At 41.4% G+C, this 17,823-nt stretch overlaps 3 protein-coding genes across 3 annotated transcripts; 1 reads left to right on the top strand and 2 right to left on the bottom strand.

Annotated features, from left to right (window-relative positions):
- Positions 1-1,246: 1,246 nt before the first annotated feature.
- sapcd2 (suppressor APC domain containing 2) lies at positions 1,247-8,507 on the bottom strand. The gene is made up of 6 exons (XM_077737921.1): positions 7,560-8,507; positions 5,180-5,313; positions 2,981-3,127; positions 2,796-2,897; positions 2,485-2,604; positions 1,247-2,397 (listed from the first exon to the last, which is right to left on the bottom strand). The coding sequence occupies exons 1-6, from the start codon at positions 8,290-8,292 to the stop codon at positions 2,269-2,271; spliced, it is 1,365 nt and encodes a 454-aa protein (XP_077594047.1). The 5' UTR covers positions 8,293-8,507; the 3' UTR covers positions 1,247-2,268.
- Positions 8,508-9,939: 1,432 nt separating this feature from the next.
- On the bottom strand, positions 9,940-12,875 carry tmem141 (transmembrane protein 141). Its single transcript, XM_077737402.1, has 5 exons — positions 12,730-12,875; positions 12,608-12,674; positions 12,004-12,087; positions 11,825-11,935; positions 9,940-11,562 (listed from the first exon to the last, which is right to left on the bottom strand). The coding sequence occupies exons 1-5, from the start codon at positions 12,781-12,783 to the stop codon at positions 11,501-11,503; spliced, it is 378 nt and encodes a 125-aa protein (XP_077593528.1). The 5' UTR covers positions 12,784-12,875; the 3' UTR covers positions 9,940-11,500.
- Positions 12,876-13,419: 544 nt separating this feature from the next.
- On the top strand, positions 13,420-17,305 carry zmynd19 (zinc finger, MYND-type containing 19). The gene is made up of 6 exons (XM_077737919.1): positions 13,420-13,683; positions 15,157-15,216; positions 15,290-15,396; positions 15,540-15,680; positions 15,958-16,138; positions 16,651-17,305. Exons 1-6 carry the CDS (start codon positions 13,633-13,635, stop codon positions 16,792-16,794), a joined length of 684 nt encoding a protein of 227 aa, XP_077594045.1. The 5' UTR covers positions 13,420-13,632; the 3' UTR covers positions 16,795-17,305.
- Positions 17,306-17,823: the final 518 nt, after the last annotated feature.

Here is a 17,823-nt window from a genome sequence, read left to right on the forward strand (position 1 = left end):
TTGTTTCTCTTTAGGTAAATATCTTATTAATAGGTCAGGGTTCCCATTGTGGGGTGAGTGGTTAGCACATCGGCCTCGCAGCTCTGGCGTGCGTAGTTGTCCGTCTCGTTAGGCACTGCGATTGGCTGGGTTATGCTCCAGCACCCCTCTCGACTGTTGTAAGGATAAGTGGTTGGGAAAATATCACAGGAAAAATCCTGTGTGAATTGACAATGGGAATAAAAGTATTTATCTGAACAGGTAAAATGAATGAATAGAATAAAGTATTAGTTTTAGGAATCAAAGTAATGATTTCAATTATAATCAAAAAGAATCATTTACAGAAAAAAATAATTAAAGAATAATAACTACATAGAAATGTATTATGAAAAAATACAAATCTTCAAAAATAAAAAAAATGAAATATATTAAAAGAAGGAAAATTCAAAAACGTGACGTATGAAGTGAAGGAGCGTAATTTTATCATATATTAATATCACAATAGTGTAGTATTGGTTTGGATAAATATATCAAATATGTATATTAGCATTTCTGTATTACAGTGTCGGTGTATCTTACAAATAATAATGTGTCCAAGCTGTTGTGCTTCACTCTGATTTAACATAATAAATAAAAAGACAAAGTCTGATGTCTTGTCACCCTGTTTGCTCATTTTTATTTTACATTCCATTTATAGTTGAAGTACTTGTGATAAAAAGCTAAAAGGAGTAAAAAGTTGGAATCACAAAATGTACTTTAAGCAGCAAAATAAAAGCAGACAACACTACATAACTACGTTATATGCGGACATCCCAGAAGTACCATACAATTCCTGTAATACACTTACAGCTTATCTCTGTTTTACTGCCAGAAAAGACTACATCGGTAAATATAGTTCCCATGTAAACATATTGAAGGACTAGCAATACATCTTTACAGGATCCATGCAGTCACTTAGTTAAAGACAGAACAGGAAATTGATCCTAAAACATCCGAGTGTTTTTTAAACATCTTCCAAACAAGTGAATACTTCTTCCACTTTTTTTCTCCCCTCTGCTTACAAACTTAAAATCTTCTCTTCTCCACTTCTGGATCGACGTCACGTTGACTTTGAAGGCTGACCTGCACCCACCCCATCATCAGCTTACAAAAACAAGAACATGCTAGTAATATATATTTTAAAAAATGTTGTGTTTAAATAAAAAAACACTCCAACCAGAGTCTCGTCATAAGATATGCAAGATAAAGGAGGAGGGGGGGGGGGGGGGGGGGTGACTGTTCATGTTTTAGAATAAGGGATAAAAAGTTATAAAATGTAAACACAAAAGACCGATAGTTGCTTTTAAATGGAATACGAATCTCCACACATTCGCAATCTTATTCAATACTTCACTTTTTTTTTGTGGAACTTGGCCATGGCAAGTCGCTTTAAAAAACACCAAATTATGGTTTTGTGCTTTTTCTGCAATGACTTAGGACACCACAATGTGGCGCAGAATCCCCATCGAGACAGGAAAGTAGCACTATTAATTCGTGAAATAAAAACTTTATATTTCCGTACCAGGAGATGATCTGCCAAAAACTCATAACTTGTAATATTCTGAGTGAAAAATCCTAATGTTATGAGATAAAAAGCGAAACATAAAGGCATATATTGTATTAAAAATGCAATTTTCTGAGATTAAAGTCAATATGTTGCTTATTTTTATGTAGTCCACAAGCTTTTATATTTGTTGACATGTCTGTGATAGCACAAAACTGCTTTTCACTTAATGTTAGGAGATGAAAGTAATATTGGGAGAATAAAATTCATAATATCACGAAGTTGGAGTCGTTTTGTTGTTTTTACATTACGTGAATGGCCTTTGTTACCATAGCGACCCGTCAGATGGGAAAGAAATCCGGTGTGCCTACAGTCTGAATGCAGCCATAACCACTTTTGTATATTCACACACAGCTAATGCATTTTTAAGAATCAATTCATGTGAGAGCAGTTTACATAGGAGAGTAAAATAATGCAAGATTTTTGGCATGAGAGTTTGCAGTTGACCCAATACTTGAATTTCAAATTATGCTAAAGGCCCATTATAAGAAGGGAGGTGAGCTACAATTACTAAAATCGAGCCCCAGTAGCTTGGAGCATTTCAGATAGTTGGAGTGCACAATCAGTTTGTAGATGGGAGTGATAAGAAGCCACAGTCTAGGGATGCTGAAAAAGGTGCATCACTTCCACAAAGGCTCAGTTGGGTAAATGATTACAGTGGAAAATTGGTCCTACTGGGTCGACGATCAGATGAAAGTGGAGTCCATGGTGCTGGTGTCCTGGACAATGCGAGAACGGGCCTCAAACAGCTGCTTTATCAAAGCCGACTTCTCCTGCTCCAGTTGAGCGATTCGTTCGCTTTTCTCTGTCACCTCCTTTTGCAAATAAGAAGGATTTGATTACTGGATTAGCCAAAACACAAATATTGACTAGTATTAGAGGGATGGATTTATGGGGGAAACCTGTGTTAGGAGTCTGTTCTGGTCTTTCAGTCTCAGGATGGCTTGTGATGGAGCAGGAACCGGAGGCTGTGAGCTGGTGGAGTGTACTGCGGTCTGACCACCACTGGGGGGGAAGGGTGACTTGGGGAACAAAACATAGGAGATTTGAGCAAAGTCTTGTATGGTAGTGAAAATACACACAAGAGCTGGATTGATTACAATTCGATACTTCAAAAATAGCTATATTGGGCACCAATACCGAAAGTGAGTATCGGATCGGGACATCCCTAAATTATATTAGTTTGCGTTTTGTATAGTAAGTTGATTCTCACCATTCCGGTGCAGCAAATAAGGTCATTGAGGCAACGGTTGACTTCTTGTAATTTGGGGATAAGAATATTGATGCGAGTCTGGTTGGCTTCAGTGAAAAAATCCTAAAACAAAAAAAACAGTTTACATAGAATTCCTGTAAATTGTGTTATGGAATTATCTTGGATTATCTTAAGCATTTACTCACTGTGCATTGGGAGTTCTGTCCAACCTGCCGCTGCCTCTCAGTGACATTGTGGATCTGGCCTTGGTACCAGTCCCTGGCTCGTTCTACCACCTCCAAACCCGCCAACAAGGAATCCTTCTCCTGCTCCAGCTCCTTCATTTGCTTGAGCTAGAAAAAACGTGGAGAAAAAAGTTTTTTTAAGAAGACAAAGACGCAGACTGACTGAATCCTGAACAATGCTTAGAGGAGCCATCCGTCCAGCGTCATGGTAACCGCATCACAACCTAAGAATGGAGTAAATAGCCAGCCCCTCAATTATAGCCAGCCCCCTGAGAGTTGTGCTGACCAGGCTGTCCATGCCACATAGTCCTGGCCTCATCGCTGGCATTAAGCCACCCCCCCAAAGCCCACGGACCCCTTACATGGCTCCATTTATCCATCAGATGTTTAAACATCCAAGCTGGTTGCACTCATTTTTGGCCTGTTCCTCGATAAGGGCGCCAAATCTATGAGTCGGCAGCGAGATGAAGGAGTTAGTGTTAATGAATGCGGCCATTACGCAGCATGGCGGAGGGTTGAAAGTAATGTGTGTCTCCAGCTGGCGCATAAATACACCACACACACACACAAGTCCAATAATAGCACAATAGTTGCACAGGCTGCTTTACACAAAGGATGAATGAGCAGCTATGGAAAAGCAGTTCAAAAGCGAAAAACAATACCAGAATACAGTAAAGTGGTTTAGTGAAAGGATTACCAAGGTAAAATATCTTAAACGACCTTCGTGCAAGGTAAAAATGTTTTTTTCCAGCTATCTATCAATCAATCAAAAGACTTTATTGTCATTATATAACAGCTGTGTATAACAAAATTAAGGGTGCTACTTCACAAAGTGAGTTTCCCCAGTAAAAACATAAATAAGTCATTTAAAAAGTCATGTCCGGCCAGGTAAGGTAATTCTAAAATATTGCACAATCTTAAGATACTGGAGAGTAAAGAGCCAGTGCACCTGTACGTAGCGCCATCTTGGTTCAGCCCGATAAATTACCATGCCTTACTTTCCATCTGAAATAGGATAAAGCAACCCAAAAAAAATTGATACCCAAGGACTGCCAATATGAAAAATACAAACAAACGAAAACTGCATAGTAGGAATCACTGTTGATCAAAAGCATGAGGGATGTAGTAAATTCCTAAAAAAGTTGAGGCTGTAACATGATGCAATTTTTCTTAACATTAACATTGCACACACAAAAAACTGCCCCAAGATAATACAGTACAATTGTTTTCCACCACAACACTAAAACTATTTCCCATACCACCAGAGGGACCCACAAGTACTACACTTATACAGAGAAAAGTCCCTACTATGCCTGGGTAATAGAATAGAATACTGGCATTGATGCACTTTAGTGTTGTTAAAGTGTAATAAAACAAACTACATGTAAAAACTGAATCTCTTAGTCCAAAAGCCACAATACTGAAGTCTTCATGCTGTGCCCGAACACAACCAATAAGCCGTCACTCAAGTCTTCCACACCTACTCACCCAAAGAAAAAAGTGCAGGGCTTTCCCGCTGTACAGGCTACTGCTTAAGGGGATAAACACGGTGGTGTACGCTGCCCACACCGCTGTCCAAGCCGGGCCGGTTTCCTCCACGTTCACCGGGCCCCCGGCCCCGACCCGGCACACTACCATCGGGGCAGCAAAATCAGCCTCGGTGGGAGGGACGCAGGGAAGGGGGAGGAGGAGGAGGAGCAGGAGAGGTGCAGGGAGGGGGGACAGAGGAGGAAGAGAAAGGGGAATTGGGGCGGAGGGACCCCGGTCGGCCTTCTTGGACCCAGAGACGAAGGAGACGTCGGCGGGATAAAGACGGAGATCAATCGTGCGAGAGCAAGGTGGGAAAATGGTAGAAACAAGGGGGAGAGTAACCCTAGAGGAGGCAGGCATGGGGGCCAGAGGGGAGGGTGCGAGTTTCACTATGAGGGGGGAGGCCCAGGAGAACGTGTGAGGGGAACAGGCTAGCCAATAGGAGGTCAAATGGCTCTTTTCTCTTGTTATTCTATTCTCCACACAAGTGACACTAGTTTCTTTGTGATGATACAACAAACAGGAACATGTTCATTCACTTTATAGATTTTAATAAGGCAGGTGAACACGGAGGTCACATTGAGTGTATGAAAGATAGGTTTTAATGCCCTTTTGGATATGAGCACTGACCATTTCGTAGTCCACTCCACTGGTGATGGTGTGGCGCCTTTGCTCGTCCCGACTACGGCTGTGGCGCCTGGTGCCTCCGACGAATCCCGTCGCAGACTCGCTTTGGGATCTGGGTAAATTTGATTTGGCGACACCTGGATGGACACATGATGTGAAAGAAAGTGATGAATGCTTGTTTGTGTACACCAAAAATGGCACAGTGCATCGCCCAGAACTAGGAAGGATTCAAATATTGTAGGGGTCAGCACAACAAGGACCTAAATTTCTAAATGAAATTATAAAAAAATAAAAATAAACTGTGAAAGAATGTTATCTAGAGCTTGCAAAATATTTTTTAAATAAAAAGGAAACCATTTAAAGCCAAACATTGTGGGACAGCTATTATCTCAAAATAAAAAGAATCAACAAAAAATCATTATAGCACTTGTTGCACTGTTTCCATAGTAACCAATGTACATTTATATAATTTCCATAATAGAATTCTCATGGTTTCAAGTGCACTTGAGAGCAAAGAGCAAATGAACCACCATGAAGCTTAATTTGGACATCAGTGCTCAATGTCATCGCCCACGTTCGTTGGGGAGAGGCAGACATTTGCTGCCACCTGCTGTCAACACTGTTTTCGTACAACATATTGCCACTTCATTCGTAACTTGGATCTTTTTTGTAACTCAAAGCACTCTGTTGATTGAAAATTTTGTACCTAGAGATATACATACATATATAGTATAGAGTGGTTAGTGCGTTGGTTCAAATCCAGGTCACGTCCACCTTTGTGAAGGTGCATCAACCCACAGAAGTCTTCCCAACACAACCATTTCATGTTGTCATTACGCTACCAGCTATTTGTTAATTTTCAATTTGCATGTCCAGTTTGTGTCCACTCACCAGGAGAAAGTGAACTTTGGCAGGACTTTTTGGTAAGAGATTTCACAGCATGCTTTTGACCAGTCCTGGCCTGTATACTGTAATCTGGACTAATCCTACTGGGTTTGGGTGCATGTGAGAGATTAGGGCATGGAAAAGTGCTGCTCTGTCCACCCACGTTAAATGGCTGAAAGTATGAAGCCCAAAAATTGGGCATCTGAGCACAAAGGTAATGGATGGGAAATGGAATATGTTCTATAAGAAGGGTGTCAGACTTGGGTTGGTTCGTGGGTCGCGTTAACGTCAACTCAATTTCATGTGGGCTGGACCATTTTAGATATAATATTTAGATTTTTCTTTATAAATGGATTAAAAGAACTGTATTCTATTATAGATCTAAAACAATGTTTATTTTAGCTTTTTTATATATATTTTTAGATTTTACAAAATTATTTTTGAACTAAAAACACAGAAAATTTGATGTTACAAAATTACAATTATTCATATAAAATGTCTAAAATTAGAAAATGTGATATATATCTATACTCTTTATTTTAATTTGATCCTAAAACAGAAAGTCGGCACTCATGATTTACTTTCCCAGACCACACAATATAATGCAGTGGGCCAGATTTGGCTCCCGGGCCGCCACTTTGAGACATGAATAGTCTAGTCTATTAACCCATCATTGCTAGTATAGTAACTTGCAAACCAGTATTCATGTTGTCCCTTATACTTCATAAAACCATTTCAGTAAGGACGAGATTGAACCTGGTGCAATTGTAGCTTTATCATGCAAGAAACTGAACCAATTTCTGCAACTGGATGGTTACATTTCTTGAAGCTTTTCAAAAAGTTCAGTGAGGGAGCATCACCCTGGAGGCAGGCAAGCTGCACGGCAATCATACATAACCCAGTGGGACTCAAGCGGGGGTTTCGCGTGTGTGACAGCAAGCCACTATGATTGTGCGAATGACCCGAGTAAATATACCAGCGAGATTAAGAGCTGTCAAGCGTTACTTCCTTCACACTGGGGGTGGACAAGTATATGCAACACAGGACCAAAGATATTTCTGAACGCACTTCTGACCTGGTCTGGCTTTAATGACAGCAATAATTCAACAAGTTAAAAAAGGTCAATGTGCCAGGTCAAATCCAGGTCGGTCCATCTGTGTTTGCATGTTCTCTTTGGGCCTATGTGGGATTTCTCGGGGTACTCCGTTTTCCTCCCACATTTCAAAGACATGCACGGTAGGCTGATTGGACGATCTAAAATGCCCCGTGAGCGTGAATGGATGTTTGTCTTTGGCTTGTGCCCTGCGATTGGCTTTCCACCAATTCAGGGTGTCCCTTGAAGTCAGCTGGGATAGGCTCCAGCACCCCCTCCGAGCTAGGATAAAGAAATTGAGATGAGATACTTGTTAAAATTGTAGCAGCATAAACAAAACTTTTATCAGGGCACAGACAAAGCATATCAGATTATTTATAAAAGAAAAGTTGAAGTTGCACATACTCTGTCCTTGAACCTGTGGTGACTCCAGGGCCAGCGACTCGATTGTTCGGATCCGGTTCTGCTGCTGGGGAGCTTTTGGGACGTGACCCGGGTCTACTCTGAAAGACCCGCATGCCTCTTGAGCGAGCGAATTCCGTTCCATACTCCGACCGCTCCTCTCATAACCCGAACCATGCCTCGCCGGACCGCAGGCCGGTTGACTGCCCGGTTCCTCCGGTCTGGCTCGGCTCGATAGGGAGGATGCGCGGTGAGGCTGGATGTTGGTCACGTTGCTCGGCCCAAGCGGCCGGACCTTGCTCTCCACCCGGGTGCATGCAGATCGTGGAACGGGCTGTGGAGGTACGGCCGCCTGCGCCTTTAACCGGTTATCCGGGTTCAGCATGGAGTACCGGAGCCCCGCCACGAAGCGCTCGAAGGTGAGGCAACCGTGCGGAGGAGTGACCCGGCGGAGGCAGCTCAATACCCCGCCAGGTAGTTCCCGAGTGTCGGCCCCCTGCCAGCGGCTCTCGATCTCGGATATGTGCACGTACCCCCGACCGGCGTCGTCCAGGATGTCAAAGAGTGTCCGAAGGCTGTGAAGAAACGCTTTCGGGAGTCCGTCCGTGGAATAGCCTCCTTCTTTTGGTTGACTTTTCCCGGAAAATGAGTCTTTTCGGGCTTCAATTTGGCCATAAATCGCAGATGTTTCGCTCATTTTACTGTTGCCGCCCTGTTCCGTGGCTATCAAAGCCATGATAACTATTTACTAGTACTACTACTACTACTTCCAGTTAGCATAAAAGCACGAATCGGACAACTTTTCCGAGCCCAAGGACTCCAGAAACATAAGATCGAGGTAGTTTAGTAGATGTCCCAATAGTCAGAGTTAGTCAAAATACTCCAGCATCATATAAAATACCGCGTTGGTGGCGAAACTTCACTTTTTAATCGTTCTCGGATTGCAGTACCGCCTTCAAATGCTTGTGCGCGAGCGCTCCTCGCACGCCAATTGGCCGAGGCGCTCCAAAATCGGGCTCTGATTGGCGGAGAGCCGAGGTAAACTCCAGTTTGAGTTATGGTTTGAGCTGCTTTGTTTGTATACTATTATTAGTACTTATTGTGAGACGGTCTTCATATAAGGGCTTTTTTTTTCTACATGATTTGAGTTAATTTGCAGTATAACACAGAGCCTGCACCTTCAAATGAATTCGATTTTGTAATATATACATACATATACAATTGTAGGGTATGGCAACACATGCTTGCAATAGAAAATGAGTGAGTGTACAAAAATAATATTATATGTATATTAATTTTAGCCTTGTTGTGCAACAAAACATCCGTAAATGAGCCAGTTGTCTGACTATATCTTCTTCCTCTCCCAGAGTAGGTTACTGGAAATTTAGTTCCAACATGCCTGGACTTGAACACTTGCTTTTCTTCTCTCTTTATTTCCCAAAAGTCCTAAAATGACATGTTATTGCATTGGATTACATATCTTTCATTTAAAGAAGGGATGTTTAAACTGTTGTTCAAAGAAAAACTAAAGGATGCAAGGGCTTACCTGAAATCAAATTGGTAAGAATTTACAAAAAAATGAAAAATCGGGTTTACAAAATGTATTATTTTGCCAGTCACCTCATTTGATATGGAATTATGTCTACAACCATTAATGGCAGATGATGAGAAAATACCCAACAACAGCAATTAAGTACAAGGAAAATCACAACCAAGCTAGCTCAATTGATTGCATCGTATATTTTCTATGTAGTACATTTATGTCCAACAGCTGAACTCGATTTGATGTATATAACTGTCAATGGCAATTGTTGCGGGCCAATAAAAACTGAGCAGTGAGCCAAACTTGGTCCGCGAGCCGTAGTTTTGGATATATTATGTTGCTCTTGTGCTGCAGAAATGTAAATAGTTTTCATTGGGCTGCGTGAGAAAGTGCGCTGCTGTTATATAACTCAAAGAAACTACGTGACAGAAAGAGCATCGAGGTCAAGGCGAGATGGCTTGTCTCTAACACTCGGTCGTTCTCAGCTCTTCTGCTGTCACGACCATGCAGACACACTAATATCTAATAGGGTGAAATGATCATGCGCATTTCTGCATTTTTTTCCCCTCGCCAAAATGTCAATGGAGTTTACAGTTGCATGACAAGATTTATGTCTCACAGATAGACAACCAGGAACAACTGGATACACACATCTTAGGTTTTAACCAAGTACATTTGTACACACTGCATACATTTGTTGACATTTTGTTGACAAATTCAGGGTTTTCCTTGCCTGCTGCCCATAGTTGGCATGGATAGGCTCCAGCACCCCTGCAACCCTTGTAAGCAGTACGCAAAATGAATTAAATTTTCCACATATTTGTTCATATTTGTATATTTATTTCCATATTGTTTGTCTTGTTTACAAAACGTCTGTAAACTATTGATGTGTTTGGATAAAATACAGATAAAACAGTTTTCTCTTCAACATATTCTGACTTTTAACATCTTCATCAATCCTCAAATGATGAGCGACATGTGTAGGGTCTCTTAGGACATCCAATAATCAGGCTTTTGATGATCATGAGCACCAGTCAGACAAAATGCCAGAAGTCTAGTGAAATGAGTCAGCCTGAAATTGCCAAACATTCCCCTTTGCTTGTACGAGGCACATTTCGAATCCCGTTAACAACAACCTTTGCACCCTCGTTACATCTTGTTAGTCCTGTTTCTCTTTTTGCAGCGTCAATGTGCATCTGACAAAGGATGTTTGTTCAACCCTTGCATTCAAAAGCCAAAAAGTTCTGATTTTGATTTGATTCGACTACTTTACTTTGGAATTATGCCACGAGAAAGAAAATAAGATGAATCAACAAACAAAAAAGCTATTTCAAAATTAAACAATACCCCTCCAAATGATACCATAATTACAACGGACTATAGATCTACCCCAATTTATTACTTTATTACTTAGGTCGTCAAGTCAGTTAAAAATAGGACCTGCAATTAAAACTGATGAACACCAAAACAAACCAATAAAGTTTGCCATTTAAAAAGATGAAATGTTAAAATGTATTTGACTAAACAGCCACTAAGTGATACAGCAGTATAAACAAGCCAAAAAAAACATCTAAAAAATGTAATACCAGATCATAAGCTCAACACCCGATCCCTACTTAAGAGCCACACTAAGCCATAACTATCCATGTATCTGTTTATCCTCACATTATTGATGGTTTAAGTCTGAAGGCTTATTTTGTCCATGCAAATATGCGAGTATTGCTTAAATTAATAGGATCTGTTCATCACACAAACATAATATACACTATTGAAATCATATTTAACACATGTATTCAATATTAAATATAGAACACATACAACATGAACCTGTCTTAGAAAAAAAGCAGGGATTTATGCGATATGAAAAATGTCTTGAACTGAATTTCTGATGAAAAAACATTGAAAACGTCCAATTTTGGAAAATTAGGACTTTAATCCATGTGATAGGTTTACATAATCATTTAAAACATTTCCAAATTTTAAGAAAAAAAATTGGTTGAACTATTCTAATGATTTTTAAGGGCACCTTGAGATGTTTCATTTTTCAGTTTTATTCTTCATATTCATTCATACATGATAGTTACATGTTAAACTGAGGGGTTTTAAAATCTTACCATGTATATATTTGGACTATGGGAGGACACCAGAGTACCCAAAAAAAACCCACGCAGGCCCACGGAGAACATGCAAACTCCACACAGGTGGACCGACCTGGATTTGAACCCAGGACCCCAGAGCTGTGAGGCTGACGTGCTAACCACTCAAACCACCAGCCCGCCTGACATACAGTAAGTAATGCATTTCAATACAAAAGACACCATAATTATGGGTGTCCTTTTAATTATTTTTCCTTACATTTATTTCATTTTCATATAAACAGACAGGTTCCATCCACTGGCTTTCAATCCATCACATCGCCATATTTTGTCTTCTGAGTCCCAGCTGGTTCTTCTGTTTTAGTCACTAAAAGACAAAAGTAAACAATCATTTTTTGAGAGTATTTTATTTTTATTCAAACAATAACTCACCATTAGCCTAGATGTTTATGGGTAACGTTAAAAATTCACTTGAGAACTTTACAACAAGATAAGACGAGGCTCATTTCCTGGGGTGTGTCAACTGCAATCTTATAGTCTTGATCTTTGTGTGCATTGGTTTCTTTTGTGTATCTTTTAAGGCTGACAGACAATATATGTAAACACTGTACATATGCCTGGAGACTCACCCTGTTGTTCTGATCGGTCTGGGATCTTGCCAGTTTCAAGTAGTATCCACAGATCAGTGCATTTCTGTGTTTCCCAACTTGTCATCATGTAGCTGCCCACCGAAGACGCCGCTGAGAGGGACAAGAGTTGGACTATTCTTAGAAAAAAGAGACGGGTAAAACTTGTATGTTTTCCTTACCGATGGAAATGAGTAAGTTCCACTGCAGAGGATAAGCAAGTCTCTTCGGTATAAGTTTTTGCAGAGTAAAAAGGCCAATGGCACCTGTAAGAGAAAGTTGGAATAGAGGATTTAAAATGATTATGAAAACAGAAAGTGGATTACATGAGAAATCAATTGTGTGACTTAATACAAGATTTTGGAGAGGTTTTATGACATTTTTAAAACTTTTTTGGTAGAAACATCCATTGGAAAAAGTGCTTAACCTGACAAAAAAAATAGAAATCGACCTAGAAAAGGAGACACAATACTGTGTTAATTTCATTCCTTTGGGTCTTGCATGCACTTTGGTTGTTGGTGCTTCCATTAGCTAATTCCCAGAAGTTACATTAATGTAAATTCTACTTGTCATAAAACTGATCATAAATGGCATGTGCAGTTAATTCTGCCTGAAGGTTATTCTGCCCTCATGTGGAGGATACGAGGAGCATCTTGAATTTTTGTTCTGCTATATTAATCGGTGTCAAAACCCTGCCTTTCGATGACAACACAAAACGCAGTAAGACGCGTTTTAATAACAAATATATATGTTATGATAAGAGGTGAAAATACACGTTTGGCGTACCAAGGATGAAGGTTCCAGTTCCCTTCATGAAGGCGTGCGACTGGCAAGCCGCATAACTTTGTAAACCCTGAAAGAAAAAAAATGGAAAAATCATATAATACGCTAAATTTTAAAAGGCTCACCGGGTGTTTGGCTGCCAGATTGTCATCCACTCGGGAGAGACCAATATTAACCATTTTTGGTTGTTAAAGTCTTATACGTAATGAATGATAACTGAATACGTAATATACAAGCGACCATTACTGTACAGTGCCCGGATGTTGTTCAGTTAAAGGGAGGGTGACCAATACTAGGGCGACGCTTAACGACTGGCGTTGGTAATGCATCTCTTTGCAAATCATATGAGCGCAGTGAACTTTATTTGACATACGGAGGTCCGTGCTATTGAAGACGTAATGGAAAAACTGAAATGCATAAAACATGTACACATTTGAATGATATTTAAATTTATCATTACTTAGTTACCTGATGGGGTAGCGGTTCAGTAAAGGATCTCACAGGTTAAAACGTCATGGTTGCTTTTAAGCCCAACTTCACCTATCGTGACTTGAATCACTTATTTGTAGAGTCAACGTGTGCAAAGAAAAATAATGCTACTAATAATAATAATAATACAAACAACGAAGTGACAGACAAATCCCACCCAATTTATCACTCATTCCGCGCGAAAATTGATGGGATCGGTCACGAGAGTGATGACGTGATAGGTAAAATAGGCGGTCCTGATTCGAAGTTAGTGTCTATTGGACATAAAGACGGAAGCAAAGGAGTCGGAAAAAACGTAACAATCATTTGGATTGGCCAGCCGCATGCGTCTCTAGTGTCGCCCTGCCCCCTTTTGGAGCTGCCCTCCTTTCCTGCGCCAACAGCGGTGTCACCGAGGCCGGGCACCCGCCGGAGAGTCCCGGAGTCCCGCCTGACGTCAAGCGACATAACGCGAACTGCATCGAAACGGGGCTTTGGGGGGCCGTCTTGCCTCCGCCGCCGTTAACATCGCTTTGGCTGTCCCACTTGACTCGTTCCCGATGTCGGACTTCAAGCTGGGGATCGTACGGCTCGGCCGTGTGGCCGGGAAGGTGAGCAGCCATTCCGGGATGGCCATGTGGGGCCGGGGGAGGGCCCGCGGAGCCGCAAATTGAGCAGGAAGGAACTCTCCCAGGAAGTTAATCAAGCTATTCTATTATTCCCCAAGTAATTCTCCTTTATCGTTACCACTTCTCGTATAAACGGATTTAGGGAAGGCGGCGGTGGGTCGTCTACTGCCAGTGCCGCCGCCACCACGCATATAGGGCTGAAATGCTAACGGTAGCTAGCGTTAGCGGGGTTGTCGGCATTTGGGCTATTGTTTAAACATTGTTGCAAAAAATGGCTTTTTTTGTTCGGCGCGACGCAACTACCCCACAGTTACCGAGCCAAACGTTCCTCCTTCCCTGCCGCTAGTCATATATTGCTGACAAGACAACGAGCATGGCCACGCTCGCAGCAACATTTGGATTACGGAGAGGAAGCCATTGCCCAGACGCCGTGTCAAATTTTTGCCTTTCCTCGATATAAAGTAGGGTCTCCTTAGCAAATACCCACTTTCTTTTGACGGCTTCCCTCAAAAGGAGCAATTTATTGTTTTATAAATGTGTGCTGATTGTTGAACATGTTGTGGGGAATGTAGTTTAGTGCAAGAGCCGGTATCATCGCGTACTGTTTGGCTGTCACGTCGCGTGTTTCCACCCGTGTGTCATGCGGATGACGCCGAGCTTCCGACAGACGGCATGCCCGCGGAGGGCGGGTCTCTCTCGGGTAGATATCACATGGAGTAACCCCACCCACCTGAGGGACCCCAGGCAGGAGATGGAAAGTGACTGACCTGTCTGTAGACGTGCTGAATTGTTGTGAATTGGTTGTTGTGATATTGTACAGTCAGATAGTGATTTAATCATGTGCGTAAAGTTGTAAAGATGAACACAAAAGAAGGGTTTGTTCAAATGAAAAGCATTGATATCGACCTGTCAGATAAATAAAGCAATGATGAATATATTGAATTGAATCTTTAGTTGTCCGAATTAGTAAAAATATCTTGTAAATTTGAGGCATCCCCGAAAAGTATCGTTATATGATGGCAACCCTCAATTATTTTAAAATATGTTTGTGATTTGAGAAATCAGACCTCAAAATCATGAAAAATGAAACAAAGTGTTTGGGCTCTTTTAACACAGCATCCCTAGTTCCTTATTAGGATTTTTTTAAAAACCTTGCTACAATCCATTGCACGATACCTGCTTTAATTGACCTGATGGTGGAGCTTAATTCCTCATTCGCACTTCATCCGGTAATTGAGTTGGTACCATCTCTGCGGGAGTCGGGCACACTAACTGCCTAGGTATTACAATACCTTAATTGCTCCTTTTTCCCCTTTGCATCACTTGAGTGGGCTTATATAACTGTGGCTCACTTATAACTCTGATTTTGCCTTATGAAACGAGGACAAAGCTTTTCCACTATTTATAATTGGCTTTCTGATATGCAATCTCACTTGTATTCTTTTGTTCTCTCAGACAAAATACACACTGATTGACGAGCAAGACATCCCTCTTGTGGAAAACTACGCCTTTGAGGTCAGTATCGAGAATACAGCTTTTTCAATCAGTCTTCTGCGCTTTGTGTGAAATTGTGTGATTTTTCTCCCAGGCACGCATGGAAGTGGACGCCGACGGCAATGGCGCAAAAATCTTTGCCTACGCTTTTGATATCGGCAAAGGCCGCTGGGCGGGAAGGCCCCTACACGAGCTGCTCTGGTGAGTTATAAACTGGTCTTGGAACCGCCCGTTGAGTAAACTGAACCCGGATGAACCCGAATTGGGTCATTAACTACCTTCTAGATGACACACCCGCGTGAGCATTTGACGATATTTTACCGTGTCACTCCTGCTTTTGTCAGGGAGAAGCACCGAGGAGGAATCGCCCCGAGTTTCCAAGTCATCCACATCAACTCTGTAACAGTTGACAACCGGCTAGACAACCTGCGACTGGTCCCTGTCGGCTGGAGTCCCAAACCGGAAGAAATTTCTAGCAAGCAAAGGCAAGACTAAGAAATACATGATTAACGCGAAGGGGTTACGAGAAGAAGAAATACTTAAAGAAAATAGTTATGCATCGGCTTTTGAAAATAATTACAAGGAATCTGTTATCCCGGCTTCACTTTTTTTCACCTGATTCCATATTTTACATGCTTTAAATCACGTGCTTCATCGGGTATTGTTTGAAGTACTGCTTCAAAAGTGGGCTGGGACAGTTATTTTCTTGGTCATTTCTTCATTTTCAATAATTCAATAATTGCTTTGTCCTTGCTTCCCCAGGGAACAGTCACTGTACTGGTTGGCCATCCAGCAAGTTCCGGCTGACCCTGTGGAGGAGCAATACCTGGAGCTGAGCCGGACGCGCTATTACAACGCCAATGGCGAGCTAGTGGAAGAAGAGGAGTGCTCGTGCACATACTACGAGTGCCACTACCCACCTTGTTCGCTCATCGAGCGGCGGGTGAGTTTTAACTATGAAGCAATTCCATGTTTTTTAAAATGAGTCTGCATTTTTTTTCCTCATTAGTCCAATCTAAACTCATATATTACTCGTATTTTTTAGACAGTATGTATAATGTGGCATATTTTTTTTCCTCCCGATACTGTACCATAATTTGATTTTATTTTTAAAATATGTGATGTTACTGAATTAGCCTCTACTCAATTGAATGTACAATAATTGCTTTAGTGTCTGCTTGAAACCTTTGGAAAAAAAAGCCTAATGCAAACTATGTGAAACACCATAATACTTGACTATAATTTTTCATCTTACACCCCCCCCCCCCAAAAAAGGCATTTAGCTGTTTATTTCCAGCTTTTAAGTATTCTTTGGGCTTTGTAATTGGCAACCATCTTAGGAAGATGGACAAGATGCACCTTATTGCTTTTTTGAGATCATGGCGTAAATCTTTTTTGTTTTTCCACTCTCCTCTAAAATGACTAAAATGTGCAACCCCTGCTTTTCCTCCACAGCTTCGAGAGTTCAACATTTGCGGGCGCTGCCAGGTGGCGCGCTACTGTGGCTCGCAGTGCCAGCAGAGGGACTGGCCCGCCCATAAGAAGCAATGTCGAGAACGCAAGCGGGCTCTGGCGCTAGAGTCGGAACCGGAGCGGTGATGGATCAAAGGGAAGGAAAAAAGGCGTTTTGCTATGCGGGTCGAGGGCACGAGAGAAGGGGAGAGACTCGAATCACAGAGACAACGTCGCTCGCCTAACTGGCGGACCGACACTGGAAGTAGGAGATGAACGGACATCCGTGCACACTTCCAGAACCGATTCATTCTCCTTGCTTCTCGCATAAACGACAGGGGAAGTTTATTTTTATTTTTTTTGTCTTTCGGGGGTCAGCGATACCTTCCGCGCTTGACCCACTGCTGCTGCTAATCGTTTTTGCTCGCGAGAGGTCAAGGCTACGGACAACAACTGGACAACGTTCCGATACGGGATGACCTCTCGTTAGGATTGGATCACACTAACAGTATTTTGGGTGTACGTGTTTGCGTCGTGTGTTCTGCCAAGGACTCCATGGGTGTGTGCGTGCATCTTCCAGAAAGGGGCCATATTCCATTTTAATTTTATAATTCTATTTGATGTTTTCACTGTTTTGTAATAAAGTAGCTGCTTAGTGGTGGCTCTTTTTTTTTTTGCAGACGGTACAAAGTATCAATCACTCAAGTCACCATTAAGATGCGCTCCATTATTTATGAATATGGTGAATATTTGTATGAATGCTTGTAGAGCAGGGTGTTCCATTAAAAAAAGAGCTCTTATGACATGGTTGTAGACTATAAAAAAATTGAATCTTTTGAGGTTTGTTCGAAATTTGAAAACTAAAATAAAAATCAAGGCTCCCATGAGTGGAAAAGTAGGAAGCTATAGATAAAAAATGGGCAACCATTCAATTGGGATTGGGTTGTGTAGTTCAAAAAGGCTGTCATGTATTCATTTTGGTTGAAATTGGGAATGTAAACAAACAAAAGGAAAAAAACACTTAAAAATTCCAATGAATTCAAACATTTTATGTTGAAAATCTGCACTAGCCATGTCTTCCCTCTTTGCTTCCTCTTCTTAAACATGTCTATGTCAGCTTTCCAATTGGTTTATTTATATCGATTTCCTCATCACACTCTTGTGTAGCTGCATTCT

Source organism: Stigmatopora nigra, chromosome 17, assembly GCF_051989575.1.
Source record: "Stigmatopora nigra isolate UIUO_SnigA chromosome 17, RoL_Snig_1.1, whole genome shotgun sequence".
Lineage (NCBI taxonomy): Eukaryota > Metazoa > Chordata > Actinopteri > Syngnathiformes > Syngnathidae > Stigmatopora > Stigmatopora nigra.

What these genes read in the sequence shown, in the direction of transcription:
- sapcd2 (XM_077737921.1), bottom strand. Translation starts at nt 8,292, where the DNA reads ATGGCTTTGATAGCCACGGAACAGGGCGGCAACAGTAAAATGAGCGAA. An exon ending in GTGGAGTGGACTACGAAATG is followed by an intron (nt 3,128 to 5,179) that starts GTCAGTGCTCAT and finishes CGTTTTTTCTAG; the next exon opens with CTCAAGCAAATGAAGGAGCT. An exon ending in GACAGAACTCCCAATGCACA is followed by an intron (nt 2,898 to 2,980) that starts GTGAGTAAATGC and finishes TTTTTGTTTTAG; the next exon opens with GATTTTTTCACTGAAGCCAA.
- zmynd19 (XM_077737919.1), top strand. Translation starts at nt 13,633, where the DNA reads ATGTCGGACTTCAAGCTGGGGATCGTACGGCTCGGCCGTGTGGCCGGG. An exon ending in GAAATTTCTAGCAAGCAAAG is followed by an intron (nt 15,681 to 15,957) that starts GCAAGACTAAGA and finishes TTGCTTCCCCAG; the next exon opens with GGAACAGTCACTGTACTGGT. An exon ending in GTTCGCTCATCGAGCGGCGG is followed by an intron (nt 16,139 to 16,650) that starts GTGAGTTTTAAC and finishes TTTCCTCCACAG; the next exon opens with CTTCGAGAGTTCAACATTTG.
- tmem141 (XM_077737402.1), bottom strand. Translation starts at nt 12,783, where the DNA reads ATGGTTAATATTGGTCTCTCCCGAGTGGATGACAATCTGGCAGCCAAA. An exon ending in AACTGGAACCTTCATCCTTG is followed by an intron (nt 12,088 to 12,607) that starts GTACGCCAAACG and finishes TTTCTCTTACAG; the next exon opens with GTGCCATTGGCCTTTTTACT. An exon ending in GAACTTACTCATTTCCATCG is followed by an intron (nt 11,936 to 12,003) that starts GTAAGGAAAACA and finishes TGTCCCTCTCAG; the next exon opens with CGGCGTCTTCGGTGGGCAGC.